The following is a 17,620-nucleotide window of genomic DNA, read 5'->3' on the forward strand; positions in this document are numbered from 1 at the left end:
AGCACACCGGAGCGCACTCTCCTATTAGTTTGCATTGCATTCAGAACGCGCTGTGTGGCTCTCAGCGGTGTCCCACTAATTGACTAGCCTCAGAAACCCAGACGTTTTTATATCCAGGGAGTTGAAGTTGAACTGCGCTGTGTCAGAGAAGTAACAGATAGAACTATATCCCCCCCCATCTCCGTGCTGACGCAGTGACTGTCCTGTTTCTGGTTTAGCTTTACGCGCGGGAGGCATGAATCTCTCCGTCTCCGCTCAGTGCGGGTTGTTGTTTATTTGCATGGCTCATAAAATAAGTAACAAACTAACATAGAACGTTATCGAGGAGGAGGAGGAGGAGGAGGAGGAGGAGAAGGTTCACATTGTGAATGTGGAAGGTAATAGCAGATTGTATTCTGGTGATGTGCTAACTGCTGCTGGCTGCTATAAATGTTAATATAGACCTATGTCTTCTATTGTGTTCTGAAGATCGGTGTTAATGTTATACTTTATATTGTGTTCTCGGGCCGCATGTTTTGTGCTGCCCTCACCTGTTGTGTTCTCTTTTCTGGTTTGTGTACCATTGTGCGACACACACTTGTGTGTGTGCCTGCACTGTTTAGTATTCTACTATTACATTTTTATAATTTTTGATAATCAGCGCTTTGCCATATAGATGATACATACGCTGTGCCATATTGCAGATGCCACTGTGTGCGCAGTGCTCTGTTTGACACGCACCTCCACCCGCCATAAAACGATGCATCGACTCAACTTCGCCTTTACTGTCTGACAAGTCGAAATCTCAACTCGTTAATGCCCTAGTGTGAAGTGAGGGGCACTCTTATCATCATACGTCATCATACATCATCTCATTCTGGCCAATCAGTAGTCTTTTAATGTGTGTGTTTACACAAACACTCAAAACTGGCCGTTCATTATCAATGGCATTTAAGGTTTGCGTTAGGACAAAGTTTGGGTTTTGCACACTAAAAGCTGGACATAGCGCCCCTCAAAACAAATGAGTGCCCCAGCAGCCTCAGGGTCAGTCACTAGACTGTGTGTGTGTGCGCAAGCATGCATAGTTCATGTCTTCATGTTGATACAGTACATACTTGAGGGTGACACAGCCGGAGCCACTAGGGGGAGCAGTCCAGAACACTTGGATCCTGGTGCGTCTGCGAGGAGTACTCTCTGTCACCGCAGGCGGGCAATTGGTCATAAACTGAGTGTCATCCTCATCAATTATCTGTATGGCACACACGCACGCACGCACGCACGCACACACACACACACACACACACACACACAAATAATAGTAGGCATGATTATGAGCTTGTGGGCATGCAAGATGCACTTAAACACATTTTTTATGAACAATGTTATTCAAGATTCGACTAAAGGTATGACATCTTCCATGTTTCTTCGTGGATACATTCATCCAATTTGAATTCCTTCTTTCAGTGTTAGTTCAAGTAAGTAATAATAATAATAATACACGTCAAAACAAGCAACATTTGACAAGTAATGAGAATTCCACTATCATAATTATTATTTATAATTATAATGTGCTGGCCCAGGCCGTAGCGTAACGGTCTGGGCACCGGACTGGTGATCCAGTCGCAGTGTGCCGCGGGTTCGACTCCCGGACCCGACACGGCCCTTACTGCATGTCATCCCCCCATCTCTCTCCCGTTTCCTGTCAGCCTACTGTCTGTCCCTTCAAAAATCAATAAAAGGCGTAAGCCGCAAAAGAAATATCTTATTTATTTATTTTTATAATGTGCTGGCTACCATCAGTCAGTTTTAGTTTCACTTTTCACCTGATGCAGATGTCAAGTGCCCTGACTGCCCCACTCCCCCATTCTGACCCGTAGCACTTGATTTTCAATGTCATAATTTGATCATTAGTATAGCCTATTGTATTGAAGAATAATGAGAATGGTGGCCAAGAGAAATGTTAATTATTTAAATTTTTATATGGTAATGAGACTAATGACTAATGAAATGTATTGCTTATTTTACTGTCCAATGACATGGGCCCAGTTATTATGGAACATCTTGCCCCATTAGCATACGACATTCAATGTAGGCCTACTGCATTTCTGGTGTGAAATGGCACAAGGGACGGACCCCACAAAAAGCACCACCCCCGAAAATTGCCGCGGGCTACGAACATGCACACATTCGCCCTTTTCTTGGGTTTGAGCCCCTGCCCCCTCATGCAATGTTCTCTGCACAGCCCTGGCTATACCAGTATCCCAAAACATACTTTATCTGGGACTAAACACTGCATTTTGTTGATGGGGAAGCTGAGAAAGGGAAGAGAAGGGGGGGAAAAAACACAAGTAAAACTATGTATTTTACTGTAAATAGTTTTTTCCTGGTTTCGTGTTATGTTGTGCGTTTTGTGCTGCCCTTGAGATTTCTTCAAAGCCAGTTTTATGATTACAAAACATAAACATCCTCTGAAATGCCCTTGTGGTGTATTATCTTTTTTTTCATCCAACATTATCAAAGAGAGCTATAGCTTTCATCCAGAAGCAGCAACGTACAATGTACTGGAGGGGGAAGTGATGGGGGTTGGGTTGTTGTAGGGGGGGGGGGGGGATTATCACACCCCTCTGCCCGTGAAAAGCTGTCACTCCCATTGTGTTTGAGAAACAGACCACAATCCACTAGTGACCGTCCAATGCAGTACAATGCAGCAGGGTTTGGCATTTGACCTCAAACAACAAGGTGATCCCAGCAGCCTAATGAAAGATGCACTTGTTGTGTTTATTTTGTGTATGCTATCCTCCATACCATATCGTTGCTGTGTCCAAAACTATTACTTTTCAGGAAACGTTATTTAATCACAAACTCTTGTGAATATGTTTGTTACATTTTATAAAGCCCACAGAGACTTACGTACTTTCACTTTTGTGCCAGGTGCGAAGCAGCCTGGCTTACTTTTGCGAGTGTCAACAGCAGCTAATGTTATGAGCTAAGTGGAGCTACAGGAAAACCATAACAAAACACAGTGAGTGAACCAAGATACGTCGGAAACGAACGAAAACGGGCACCACAAGAGCTTGTTGCACCTGGCAGTTATGACTAAGTCGTTTTATTGTTTATTGTATGAGCTGAAGGTAGATTATCAATTTAGCCCACAGCTCACAACCCGACAGCAACGTTGCACTGCCTCCACCAGGTCAGGTGCAACCCTATAGTAAATGTGTTTTATCCACCTGATATCATATTAAACCGATTACACCGGTTAAAGTGATCATAGCAATTAGCCTGACTACACTTCCAATGTCTCTGGTCAGGTGTGGTGTAGATTAACACTGGTCAGACTCAGCATCCACAATAAAGAACAGGCACTCTCACTCCATAAAGCTGTCAGCAGAGAATGCCCGTTAGTATGTGTATGAGTTGACTCTGCAACTTGACCTCATGTCTCTATGTGTGCGTGTGTGCAAGTGAGTGAGAGAGAAGGGGGGGGGGGGGGGAGTGAAAGAGGCAGAGGGACAGAAAATGAGAGATGGAGATGAAGATGGAGATATAGAATTAACCACAAATGTAGACAGATACCAGGAGGCACTTTACCAGAGAGAGAGAGAGAGAGAGAGAGAGAGAGAGAGAGAGAGAGAGAGAGAGAGAGAGAGAGAGAGAGAGAGAGAGAGAGAGAGAGAGAGAGAGAGAGAGAGAGAGAGAGAGAGAGAGAGAGAGAGAGAGAGAGAGAGAGAGAGAGAGAGAGAGGGAGGGAGGGAGGGAGGGAGAGGGGAGAGGGAAAGGGTGAGAATGAGAGGAACAGAAAGAGTAGGCGAGATAAAGGGGGGAGAGATAGAGAGAAAGAGTAAGAGAGAGAGTCAGATCTTGGCTGTGAACACACACACACACACACACACACACACACACACACACACACACACACACACACACACACATACACATACACTCGCAAACACATGTTCCCATGGTTTCTGAAAGGCATCCCTGGACTGCCCCGACTGGACTACAACATATGTTAGACAGTGACATCCCATGGGAATGCATTAAACACCATAAGTGAAAGGCAGCAACCATTTCCCGGCAAACTGAACTATGACCCATTTGTTCCTCTGTGTGCCTTAGGTTTGAGTTCATGCCAAAGAGCGAGAGAGAGAGAGAGAGAGATAGGGAGTGAGTGAGTGAGTCGGACTGACTTTGCATGAGAGGGGAATATGAGTAGAAGAGCCACAAGAAAATACAATGTCTGCCCCCGAACTGTGGAAGGCCCTCCCCACCCACCTGAGAGCACCACAGTCGGTTGACTCATTTAAGAGAGGAGGTGTGATGCTTATGTTTTTCTTTGTATTCTTTTGGATTTGCTCACTGCAGCACTTTGAGATTCTAACGAATGTAAAGTGCGTTATAAATAAAATCCATTATTATTATTATTATTATTATTATTATTATTAATGTGGTTTTGTGTGTCTGCACAGTAAAAGCCTCAGTGATAATTTGTCAATTTGTAATTCCAAGAGTGTACAAATGTAACTGATGGACCTGTCCGTAACATGGAGGATTTCACTGTGCGAAGACAAATTGTGCAATAGCGTGTCTGTGCATCTGCTTGGCTGCAGCATCTGGTCAGACTCCGACAATAACATTTGACGTCAGTCTGGCCGACATGACATGGGGACATTGGGGAAAGTGGATCAGACGGATCGGACAGGCGATATTTGTCAGACATCCACATCTACAGCAACATCACATCTCAGTCTCCAGAAGACACGATGTTCAAATAGCGACTTTTGCCGACGACAGCGTCTCAGCACTCAGTAATAGTTGCCCTCATTTCACACACGCACACCTCCACTGGTCTTTTCACAGCCTTGAAATCCCTTTTCTTGTTCTGTCATTGCACCCTGCTGAGAGGCGATGTGTGGCCACTAAGCTAGTGAACACACTCACGCACACCGACTCACAGCCGCACGCAAACACACACAGTGGCAGCTGACCTCCCCGCAGAGCTCAATAAAAAGTGCTTTTCATGGAGTCAGGAGCTGTCCACAGATGGGTGAGATGGGGCACACTAGCAGATTTCCAATGAGCTGTATGTTAAATAAAGCCTGACGTTTGTATCACTGCTTTCCTTTCCTTCTATTCTCTCTCCCGTTTCTCCCTGTCTGGAGAACAGCCCACCCAAAGTTCTTTCAGAGTGGAGGAAGGGATTTGCGTGCGTGCGTGCCTGCGCATGCAGTGTGAAACTGTGCATGTGTACTTTATAAGATAATACAAGATTGTGGTGGGCAGGTGGTGAGATAAATCTTTTATCTCTTTGGACGTTGTGTTATTTTTAATAAACTACTAGAAGGGGAGCCCAGATAATCGACAGGATCCTCTTTTAAAGGGACTTAGATAACAAAAATCAAATGGAACCTTGTTTAATCTAAATGCGAGTCTTATTCTCCAGTAATTCTGTGCTCCACAACAGATCTCAGTTCCATGGTGTGCATGATGTTACTGCCTAGGTCTGAGCGATATGGACACAATCAAAAACAAAATCTAATTTTTTACCAAATATAAATGAAATTAAATATAATATTGAAAATTTGCTCAGCGTTCACCGTCTTTGAATGTGACTGAGTGTTGACTGCCTTGACACACCACGCGGTGCACAAGGCCGGCACCAAAAGAACAACACCGTGAAATCAATTACACAACGTAAAACAATGGGGGCTGTAACGAGAGCTAATGAGATGTGATACGCAGAGGAAAAGAACAAATCGGAATGTTACAAAACGTTTTTCACGATGTCCTCCCATTCTCAAGGCTCAGTCGGGTCAGGTTTGCTCAAAGCGCTGTCGCACAGCAGTAACTATGATCAATGGGCCAGTGTGCTAACTACTCCTTGTACGGCACCACAGGCAGGGTTTTATGGGGAAAGGGATCGAACCCAGCAGGTTCATGAGATTAGGACGGACAGAATTGCAGCTTTCATGGCTACTTCTAAGCTTGCCCTTTAAACCAACATAACAGCTTCTTCTTGATAAGGTCTGGTGAGAAACATCTGAGAAAACATCATGGATGACTGCAGCGCCTTACAGCGTTGCATGGGGCAGGGCTGGAATTGGACATTTGGCTACGTAAATGGTGAAGATTCACAACGCAGCAGTTAGAGCACGTTTACATAGCACAATATGTATTGTGATCTGTGTTTCAGTATTTTAAACTTGGTATACTACCTTTGACTGTGATTCACTTTGAATGATTCACAACTAATATTACTGACAGTGAGAGCATTCTGTGCCTAGAAGTGGGAAGTACAGTCAAAGGCAAAGTCATACGATTAGTCACACACGTTACCGCAGTGAAATTTGTTCTCCGCATTTGACCCATCTCTTGGAGCTCTTGGAATCATTAGTTGATTTGACCCCCAATCCAACCTATTGATGCTGAGTGCCAAGCAGGGAGTCATTGGGTCCCAATTTTACAATCTTTGGTATGACCCGGCCGGGGATCGAACCCCACAAGGCCACTGTCTGGTATTAGGAGGAGTGTAGGATGACCAGTAATGAGAGATCATATGTATTATTAAAGAACACAAATAAATAAATAAACCATAAAAGTGCTCCTCCTCAGAATGCAGGTCTCTGCCAGGCCGGGTTGCCCACCCAGGGCCCACACATTTGGAAGGCAGTTATAGCCAACTGGAATGGGATATGAAAAATCAGACTGATACGTCTTGATCACAAGACTTCAGAGATGATGTGTAACTACAAACTGTAGGACTTGTAGCAGAACGTGTGTTTTGAAGAAAAGATGGCACATAGGGCATAGCAGGTCTGTCTATCTATATGGGGAATTAAGAGTTATATAGGTCAAAACACAAAGTGGGCTGTTATAGCGGCCGACCATGAGGCCGATCTAAAAGGTTGTGGTCAGAGGTTCTTCCTTATGGGCTAATGGGAGTGTGCATGCACAGATTCATTACAGATCTGTTAGCGCTTGGTTCAAATCCACCGTGGGGCATCCGGCTTTGCCGGGGGGGGGAGTTTGGGAGTTACATGAAGGCAAGGTACACAGCCCACACCTCTCTACCACAGTTTAATTGGGCTCTGCTTCTTCTGAGCTGATACTATAACCTGCAGGATCATAATCAATTCTCTACCTGTCTATAATAAATTAGTTTTCTACTCGGTGGCAGCACGTTCGCATGAAATTTAACGATGGCAGTTATCTAGCAATTATAACGAGTGATTAAGAATGGACCCATCCTTACTCACTCTCTTCTTTCATACTTTCTCACTCTTACCCTCTCTATTGCTCTCCTTGCTGTGTATAGACGAGCTGGATCAAGCTGTGTAAATTGGGAACCAGCCATTTAATCTCGACTGTATGATTCCTTCATAATGTACTGTATAGGCCTACATGTATATCTGCATTGTGCATGCAGACGTCTGCAAATTTCACACACCATTGCTTTTTTTCACCGACTGGCAAAACACGGACCACAAGGAATATGTATGTTCCTCTCATAACCTGCTGCGTCTCCAACTCGCTCCAGTAAACACATACGGTAATAGCTACCTCGGGGTGTCTCGTAAATAAGCCCATTAGAGGAGGAGGAGCCGAGGAGGCGTGAGAATATAGTCACACTTTCTGCAACAACGTGCTGAAACAACTAAAATAATCTTAAATGTTATGGCCATGCAAGGGAAATCTATTCCCTCTCCTGACTCTCAGAATAACGTGGTGGTGTTGCTATACTGTAGGACCCTAAATTTACACTAATTAGCCTGCGGACCCCCATTTGAAAAGATAAGCCAGGGACCCCCATAAGAGAAGATTTGTACGGCTCTAGAAGTGATTCTCAACCCGTTGAATTTCAAGGACCCCCCAGTTTGACATGGATTATTATACGGACCCCCATTTAATGGCATTTCTATCTCTGGAACCCCAATCTATATTGTAAAATCAATGTTATTTTAACTCTGAGAGTGTACAAATGGAACAACATTTTTCATATCAAGGTCCAATATTTAGTCAGCATTTGAGCCACGGAACACCATTTGATCATGACATAGCCTCTCAGACCCAAAACTAAAGAATATTTTGTTATTGTTGGATACGATTTTGTCCACAATTCCATGCTGTATTGATGTGGTTGAGATATGGAGAGATGGATGTTAGGAGAGATAACCGGCTAATGTCAATGAAAAAATAAAAATCACACCCATGTGAAGTGAGGGGCGCTCTTATCATCGTACATCACCATGTAAAATAGTCACTATGCTATGCTATGATGAAGAATTCTCCATTCATTGTCAATGGGAATTTAATGTTTGTGTAGGACAAAAATAGACACTAAGACGATTTGCTCAGACACTATGACGTAAAATTCTCCATTGTCAATGGGAATGTTATGTTTGTGTAAGATGAATATCTACACTAATAGCGGAATATATAGGAGGGGCTATATAGTGCCCCTCAAACATTCTTCTACATTCTCTTATTGTGTGTAAATTATATGCAAGGGTCCATTTGGTTACCAACTCTCCATCATTTAGAGTTTTAGACCACCTGGAACCTCCTCAAGGACCACTGGTGGTGGTCCCCGGACCACTGGCTGAAAACCACTGACAGATGATGGCTTTGCCTCTTCCATGTAACAAGCCACTGCTGCAGGGATGTGCAGAGAGGGCATTTGCATTTCTTTCAACATAGTAAATGCTGCATTCGTGGGCTGGAAAGGGCAGTGGTTTTTACGGGCAAAAGGGTAGGGATGTCTATGTGTGCACGTCCCTGAACTGCTGTATAGGTTGCCACATCGCAGATGCTCGCCAGTTTGAAATGAATTATACTATACTAGTATCCATATTAAAATCTGCATTCAAAACTAAAGTTGTCTTAATTAACAGCCAGCTGCCAGAGTGATCGATGGTGGAGGCAATTGTTGTTAATTATTTACGATGATAAAGTACACTCAGAGTCATAATAGAAAAAAAACGACTATGCAAATTACTTCCCGTCACATTTCATATAATGCTCACCTGGAAATTTCCAGCATAGTCCTCATCCTTGTCACCTAGCCCCCCTTCCTTCAAAGCAATAAGGGTGAACCCTCTGAAATAGGAGGGGCTGGATGCAAACACAGTCACTGGAGAGAGATATAAACAAGTCAGAGCATCAGCTATTAAGAGAAGCATTTAAAGCTGGACAGAATCACAAAGACCACAGAGACAAAATGTTGGTGCATGCAGGCTCTAATCACTCTTAATGCAGAACAAGTAGGCCTATAGTCTAGTATTTTATTTAGTGCATGCATGGGTATACAAGTTCCTATTATCTGTTGAAGAACTTTCACATTTAGCCTATATGGGAATTAAAGTTGGAACTTGAAAGCCAAAGTGTCATTTAATTTACACTATTTGACAGACATAGATCACAATTTAGAAAAGGACTGAAATTGCAGTTCTTTGGGAATCAATAAAAAGGAAAAGCTGACAGTCTGACAGAGTTGCCAACTTTGTAAGATTTTCAGCATTCTCACATTTATTTAACATATACAGTATAGGCTATATAGCCTATTGTTGTATTTGTAGGGTCGAATAGGCCTACTGCACATTTTTGCTATTTTGAATCTACAACAAAATGTCAACATGTTTGATAGGCTATATACCGGCGTTATATGATTGCTTAGCCATGCAGCGCACCATGACTACTACAGTACTTGGTCAGAACAACTTAATGTAATTTAAGTAGGCTATAATACGACTATAAGCAACCCATCAATAGAAGTGTGAAAAGTAACCAAGGCTTCATGATCATTTAGCCTACTCAATAAATGTACAGGACGGGTGCTTCTTCGCGACAGTAAAATGCACGCGTAAAATGCTGAGAAAGAAGCATTGGTAATACAAACCTCTGTAAGTGCTGCCTGGCTGATAGCTCTCCGGGTCCCCTTCAACTCGGAGGCGAAACTCCACGTATCCCTCCTTCCGAGTGCCCTGAGCCCGCAAGATCCGACTGCAATAACCGTCCGACTTCCCGACCGTGTCGGGCTCCTCGGTGAAAGTTCCAAATGTGTTGCACGTTGCGGTGGAGATAAAACAGTGCAACAATAGTAGCACAATGCGCGAAGAAAGCAAAGCTCCTGTCATCGTGCACAGTCAGTGGTGGATAGGCTACTTTACTTTTAGTAGTTGATGCGAGGATATATAGCCGGGGAAACTATAGACGTTATAGGCTATAGCCTACGTTTCGCCCCCCAAAAACTTCACACATGAAACAAAACTTGCCAACCGGTATAAGGAGCTGTCCTGCGCTCTGTGCCCCTCTGCTAAGAGGGCAGATCCATTCTGATGACAATGGAAAGCGACGTACGGAACGGAGGAGTATGATGTGATGTTCTGTGTGCACAGTCAGTGCACTCGCTCGCTCTCGCGGAGAGAAATGTTGATTTGACTGAAGCACGATAGCCTGCAAGCAACAAGAAGAAGAAGAAGGGGGTCCGGCCGGGGGAATGAGCCGCGCGTTGTGCGGTGCGCGCAGGCGGCTGTCTCCAAGGCACCAGTGAGTTACAAGCCCGCTGCAAGCTGAATGCCCTGAACCAACAGACAGAACAAAAAGCCACACATTCCTACCAATGACTGCTGTGCTAGAGCAACGCGTTTGACATTCTTGGACCACCGAACCCTTTCACTAGTGGGCCCTGTTCGTTCGTGTAGTGTTTATTCAGCCGCGGACACGCAGCTGTGCCCGTTTAGTAGACCGCACAGAGACAGATAGATGCACAGATAGCAATTAATAATGCATACTAAACGGCTGTCGTCCCCCCGCAGACACACTCACTCTCTCTCTCACTCTCTCTCTCTCTCTCTCTCTCTCTCTCTCTCATTGATTGTAGTAGTCTAGCCGTGGATTTAAAAAAAATCTTAATTTGAATAACCAATAGGCCTACATCTGTTATCTGCAACTTGATGATGATGATGATGATGTAGTATTGATTTCGATGTTCCCCATGGAACTATATATATAGGCATGGATAATTAGGGGTTATAACCTCAAACAAACTGCAACAGAAACTCTTTCAACTTTTTTTTGTTTCATATATTGATATGTTAGTAACAAGTCAACATATCCATCCCATTTGTGCAGCTACATTTTGTGATGAGGCTATATGGCCCCTACTCTACTGGGATTTCTCAGAACTTTTGATAATCGTTAGTTTGTTGCTAACATATTTATGAAACAATTTTTTGTTGTTGAGGTTAACCTCTATAATACTAAACCTCTCCCCCCTATAGACGATCTGCCCTGGTCGCAGCAATAGCCGAGGTGTATACTCTACCATTGCAGCTTGACACCTCAGTATCGTTTGCCTGTTGCTGCATGTGTTTCTTGGGAGCATGCATGGCAAAGTTCTGCAAAATCCATCTGTCCCTTTGCTTTGTTGATCAAAATGTCTGTAACCTGATGAAAATATTATATTTATTAGGCTACTAATTTGAAGAACCTTATGCAGCACATAACATAACCAGCATTTATTTGTCTTTCTGATAGCCTATACAGTATATTAAACATTAGTGAATGTTTTTGTAATTCAAAACAATGCCAGCCTCATTCTCCTCCTATGCCGTTCCAACACGAGGAACCTGAGAAGTTTGGAAAACCGAAACTGTGTCACTGCCCAAATATATTTTGAGGTGATGGAGATTTTGAGCCCACCAGAACATGTATGGGGATAGTTAGAAATGATAAATTCTAAAAAATATAATATATTGCTTTCCACTGTCAAAGCATCATGGTGTACTACATTAGACCCTTGACTTGGTGAGATCTAAAAAGGATCTGCACAGGGGCACTCATGGGGTTAATCTGGCCCTGAGCCTCATGACCAATGAGGAACCAGCAGCAACGTTCTGTACATCATTACATCTACCTGCACTGAGTTGATGGATGGATGATGGATGGCAGGGGAGGAAAGGAACAGAGCTCGCACAGCAGAATGCTACACAGCAGAATGCTACACAGCAGAATGCTACACAGCAGCATGCTACACAGCAGAATGCTACACAGCAACAGCAGAATGCTACACAGCAGAATGCTACACAGCAACAGCAGAATGCTACACAGCAGCATGCTACACAGCAGCATGCTACACAGCAGAATGCTACACAGCAGCAGGTGTCACGAAAGCATTTCTAACAGCTCTGTTGGAATAAAGCCTTCTCTAAAGCTTATATTCCTCAGGCTGCCTCCTGCCTCGATCCTCACAGCATAACATATAGTTGGGCAATAGCCTAAAATAGACCTAAAACCAGTGGTGGAAAGTAACTAAGTATACAGAAGGAGGAGATGACTCTAATGATGACCGCATAGGTCGAAATGTTAGTCGTTTCTGTATACTAGCACATAATACATTAAGTGTCCTTGTTCCTGTGATGCACCAGACCAGCCGTTCCAGGCTTGAGGTGCGTTGGTAAACTCCCTTTGTTCTGTAACTAAGTATGCAGTAAGGGCCGTCGGGATCGGGAGTCGAACTCGCGGCACACTGCCAGACTGGATTAGCAGCCAAGGTACCTGGACCACTGAGCCATGGCCCAGGCCTACTAATTATACATTTACTTAAGTATTGGGTGGCGGTGGGCGGTGGTCGGTGGCTCAGGGGTAGAGTGGCCGGATGGGAACCGCAAGGTTGCCAGCTTGAACCCAGGCTCCCCCAGAGCCAGTGTCGAAGTGTCCCTGAGCAAGACACTGAATTGCTCCCGATGTGCAGTTTGGTGCCTTGGATGGTTTCCTCTGTAATCGGTGTGTGAATGGGTGAATGTAATGTGCCTTGGATAATGTGCCTTGGATAAAGTGCCTTGGATAAAGGCGCTATGTACCATTTACCATAAATTGTACTTGAGTACAATTTCGAGGTCTGTTTTTTACTTTATGTATTTCCAATTCTCTGTACTTTTACTTCAACTCTACATCCCGGGTCCAACATTTGTAGGCTACTTTTACTTATACTTACATTATTTACTTTGGAGATTTTAATTTAGATTAGAAAACATTAACCAGTTCAACCCTAGTATATACATTTCGGCCATTTGAAAATTGCCGATCTACAAGCTCACAATGCGCCGCAAAGATTTTGTACACATTTTGGGACATTCTGCAATATGAGTACTTTTACTTTTAGTACTACATTTTGATACAGATACTTTTGTACTTTTACATGAGTGCAACGGGACTTCTACTTAGAAAGGGAGTCTACCAACGCGCCTCAAGCCTGAAACGGCTGATCCGGTGCTTCACAGGTGCAGGGACATCAAAGTTGCATAAGGAGAAGAGACTGGAGCAGCACGGACATTTAGAGCCTTTTATTTAGGTGCTGAGTATACAAAACGACTAACGTTTCGACCTTGCGGTCTTCATCAGAGTCATGAGTGGTAGCATTTGGGCATGTCTTATATATACAGGTTGGGCTCTCAATAAGCCAATGACAGGGTACCATATGACATGTAATAACCCGTTACTACCAGCAGTCTAGATAATGTAAGAGGTGGCTATGGAGAAAACGCTGTTGAACAGTGAAATAAATAAAGTAAAACAGTGATTTAACCATAAAAAAGCCATCAAAATAAAAAGAACAGTATTTAAGAACAACAGTGCACATACATATTTAAGGGCCTTGTGGCCAAATAAATAGAAAAAATAAACAAAACAGAGGTACATCAGAGACAAGGCAATACAACACTCTCAGGGCAAGAAAAACAGAAGATTTCAGGGACCGTCTAAAAAGGGGGGCATGTTTATAAAAAGCATGTAAGGCTCAGCTCTTTGCAGTATTTATACTTTTATACTTTTACTTAATTAAGTAAAACATTTGAGTACTTTTTCCACCATTGCCTAAAACCCAGATGCGTACTTTGCAGGTCGCACGTACACCTACACAGTAGCATGGGTGAGTTAAGAACTTACGCTACTTTTTCACTTCTCCAATAACTTATAATATATATATTATTTACCCGCTTCGCAGTTCTGTAGTAAAAAAGCTCATAGGGCTTTTTCAGAAACAAAACAAAAATCCAAAGAATGCATGCTGAATGCTGATATTTGCCAACTTCCTTCCCTCTGTATCATACCTCCTGCAGAATTTGTGTTAATAATGTCGTTAATAGCAACACTTGTTATAAGGCCTTTGATTATGTGCAAAATAAATCACATCAATTTGTACAATCATCATGCTGCACCACCCACAGCTGGGACATGATTGAATTATTTACAGCTGAACAAGTGTTTGTGCAAATAATTATAGCACATTAATTTCATCCAGGAGATTGGAACTCCTTGTGCACTCTTAGATTTATCTCTCGACCACATATTGGATTTATAGCTGCATTACAATGACCAATGACAAAGCTGTCTAAAATTAGCTATTATTTGTACAGGCAACATTAAAGGTAAACGTAAGTCGAGGGCTGGCAGTTTTTAGACGAATGATGATGTGTCAAGTGAGATGGATAGACTGTATATGCACAGAAGCCAGTTGGCAAGGGAATGGAGAAGAAGTAAATACGATTACTTGTTAGTGTTAGGGTAGACGGCCACTTTCTTGCTTTTTCAAGATTCCCTCTCCAGTTTATTCTCCCGTTGACCGGCACCGCTACAAGGACTTTGTGCATAAGCATCATCGTGCACAGAAACAGTAATCAAAGTAGTCAGGATGCCATACCCTCTCTCCAATGACATCATGTGAACATGTGCTCTCTGGATGTGGCGGTATCAGCACGCGAGGTTGTTGCCGGCGGTCTAGACACCCGCTGTGTGTTTTCCTCCATGGTGACGCCACGGTCCCTTGGCTGCTTATGAAGTGGTGTCAGTGGTCTCAGCTGCATCAAGGAGATCAGCTAATGACAGGGCTTACTTTAGTCTGGAGCACTGAAGAAGAAGAAGAAGAAAAAAAAGTAGTATAGGCAAATACAGATTTTTAAGCCCACTCCCTTTTTGCAAGGCCATCAATGGACTTTAGTCATGGAATGTAGTCCAGACCAAACCACAATGGTTCTATACAGTGAAATATATAGTCTACACAGTATGGAATCGAACCCGGTTTGCCAACTCACCAGTCCGGCAGGCAACGCTGAGGAGCAAGTTACAGCTGCATGGGCCACTTCTGTGGGGACACTCGCTCACTAGTACTACCCCACCGGTTCCAATCGTAGCTCGTCCTCACGTATGGCCAGTTGGCCACACTGTGAGCCAGAGGCGAGAGGAGAGGTGCACTGCACTTCCGACACCAAATGTAGCGATCTGAGCTGGGATCGAACCCTGATCGCCAACTCATCGCGTCAGCAGTCCGGCACACAACAGGCAATGCCAAGTCATTTCTTTATATAGATATATAGATATGGATAGATAGATAGATAGATAGATAGATATAATGTCCAATGCATGTGCATTATGAGTGTTTATGTGTGTGATCATCATGACCTGCTGCTATTCAGTAGTTTGCATTTAAAATGCCCTTCCATCTGTGCAAAATTGAACCGCATGCCAACAGAGGTTATCCCTTATCTATTTATCTATCCATGTCTCTCCCCATTTCGGAATGTCTTTACTCTTTCAGAAGCCCCAAGGCTTTGTTGTTGTTTTCTGGGAGGAATAGAGGTCATGAGAGAAAATCAAATTAGACTCTCATTTGATCACGACGGAGCAGGAGAGCTCGCTCATTAAACAGCCGAGCCCCCCCCCCCCCCCCCCCCCCGCTTGCAAAGTCATTAAGGCCATATTTACCGTCCACTATAGTGGAGGACCCGAGCAGAGCCGCCACATTTCCACATGATTTAGAGGGGAGCACCAGACAGTTAGAAGACACAAAGAGGAAGGCAGAGGAGAAATGGTGACTCCCGACACATACTGTACAGTATTCTAGCTTTAGTCTTTACGCTATTGGACCAGTAGAATTCATGTTCATTCTTTGCTTAAAAAAAAACCCCATCTCTGATGCTATCATGGTGATAACACAAAAGTTAGGACACAAGTCGCAATAATGTTTAGGCTGTTGTAGAACCACTTAAGCGGTCTGACCTTGTCTTGCACCAATAGCCCTGTACTGTATACGTATATAATGTCCTGATTCTTCTTCTTTTTCTTTTGGCCACTATGGGCCGTACCTTAGAGTCAGCACTGTTAAAATGCCTTTATTTCCACCGTGACTTCATGCACTCAGACCTCCCTCTAGTGCTTTGGAGGTAATGCGTTTACTTTTGATGTCCGTCTTGAAAGCCTGAATGAAATGTATGCAGTGTGTGGGAGTTTGGCTGTCGTACGGGGCCCATCAGAAGTGATTACAGTCAGCCAGGCGGTGACGTGATCGCCAGGTACCAGGGCCTGCTGAAGCATCACTCATTGGGTCCTGCCTTCACCTCTCACGAGGGACTTCATGAGGCCGTATCCAAATGGATTTGAGAAAATCACATACTCCATCAGAAGCTATTAAGCTTCTGTCAGTGACGAAGACTACTTCAGCCAAAGTTGGCAATGAAGGCACAAGAATAGAGCAATAGTGTGTCAATATCGGTAGAGGGAGCTAAGTTTATGTACTTTTTTATTTGCATTGTAATCCCCATAGGGGGATTTTTGATCGCCTCATAAGAACTGTGTTTGAAAAATAACAAATCATCCTGGCCGTTTCACTCATATGGATATGAAGAATCAACTGACAGAGAAAACACTATTGTTACTGATGCATAATTAGTAAATTTTCGCTAGAAACAGAATACATGAAATATGACTGACTGACGTAAACAATACAGAGCCACCTCCCCGACAATTTTGTTTGCAGAGACAGTTTGTTTATTTTTGGACCACATTTCTTATATGAGACGATTTTTGGATGACCCCATGTTATTTTCCATAGAGAAAAACTTCCATGAACCAGGGGATGAGCGAGTGACGTCAGGACTTCGGTGCTCTACACCATGATCAATGGCTGAACAGGCCACATTGAACTTCGATGTATACACAAAAAGGTGTATTATTGACCACATGAACCTTACGATCCCTATTCTGGGACGAACATTCAGCAAAAATATTATATCTACAAGCTCGCACCATGTTGCAACACGACAGATTGTGCATGAGCTTGTAGCCAGCCAAAGGCATTTGGTGTAGTCAGACAAAAATATGGTGGCTATTAGATCCCTGGCTGACCCCGGTAAATGAAGCATACAGGGTTCAAGTGGTCAATCAAACATACAGTAGGTTCAGGGGTTTGGGATTTGTATTGCAAATCCTACCCTACCCCAATCCATGTTATTACACTGGTGCAGTCCGAATAAAGGGATACGAAAGAAAAAAAGACATAGGACAAGGCAAGGACAACAAGGACTCAGTCACACTGTCAGTAAGTCACAGCAGGAGGGTGTAGAAACTAAACACACACACTGACATGCACGCACGCACGTATGCGCGCACACACACTAAACACAAAACAACAAGTTTCGTTGATGAAATGATGAAAACAATATTTTTTGTGCTCAGATATATTGGACCGCAGTATTTATTCCCAAGACAGTGCAACAACTTTCCACGGGTCGAGCAGAGGTGGACTTATCTGAACAACAGACACTGATAAGGCTGTGCTTAGACCTGAAGTAACAACAGACACTGATAA

General features: G+C 43.5%; 1 protein-coding gene across 1 annotated transcript in view; it reads right to left on the reverse strand.

Moving 5' to 3' along the window:
• The window catches only part of spon1a (spondin 1a), a 123,556-nt gene extending 113,069 nt beyond the window's left edge, over nucleotides 1–10,487 (reverse strand). The window contains exons 1-3 of the mRNA XM_083792359.1: nucleotides 9,875–10,487; nucleotides 9,003–9,109; nucleotides 1,095–1,228 (exon numbers count right to left, since the gene is read on the reverse strand). Of these exons, the coding sequence (XP_083648485.1) occupies nucleotides 1,095–1,228; nucleotides 9,003–9,109; nucleotides 9,875–10,112 (479 nt within the window). The 5' untranslated portion in view covers nucleotides 10,113–10,487. The remainder of the gene's footprint in view (nucleotides 1–1,094; nucleotides 1,229–9,002; nucleotides 9,110–9,874) is intronic.
• Nucleotides 10,488–17,620: the final 7,133 nt, after the last annotated feature.

This window comes from Protomyctophum parallelum (genome assembly GCF_964188405.1).
Source record: "Protomyctophum parallelum genome assembly, chromosome: 2".
Classification (NCBI taxonomy): Eukaryota; Metazoa; Chordata; class Actinopteri; order Myctophiformes; family Myctophidae; genus Protomyctophum; species Protomyctophum parallelum.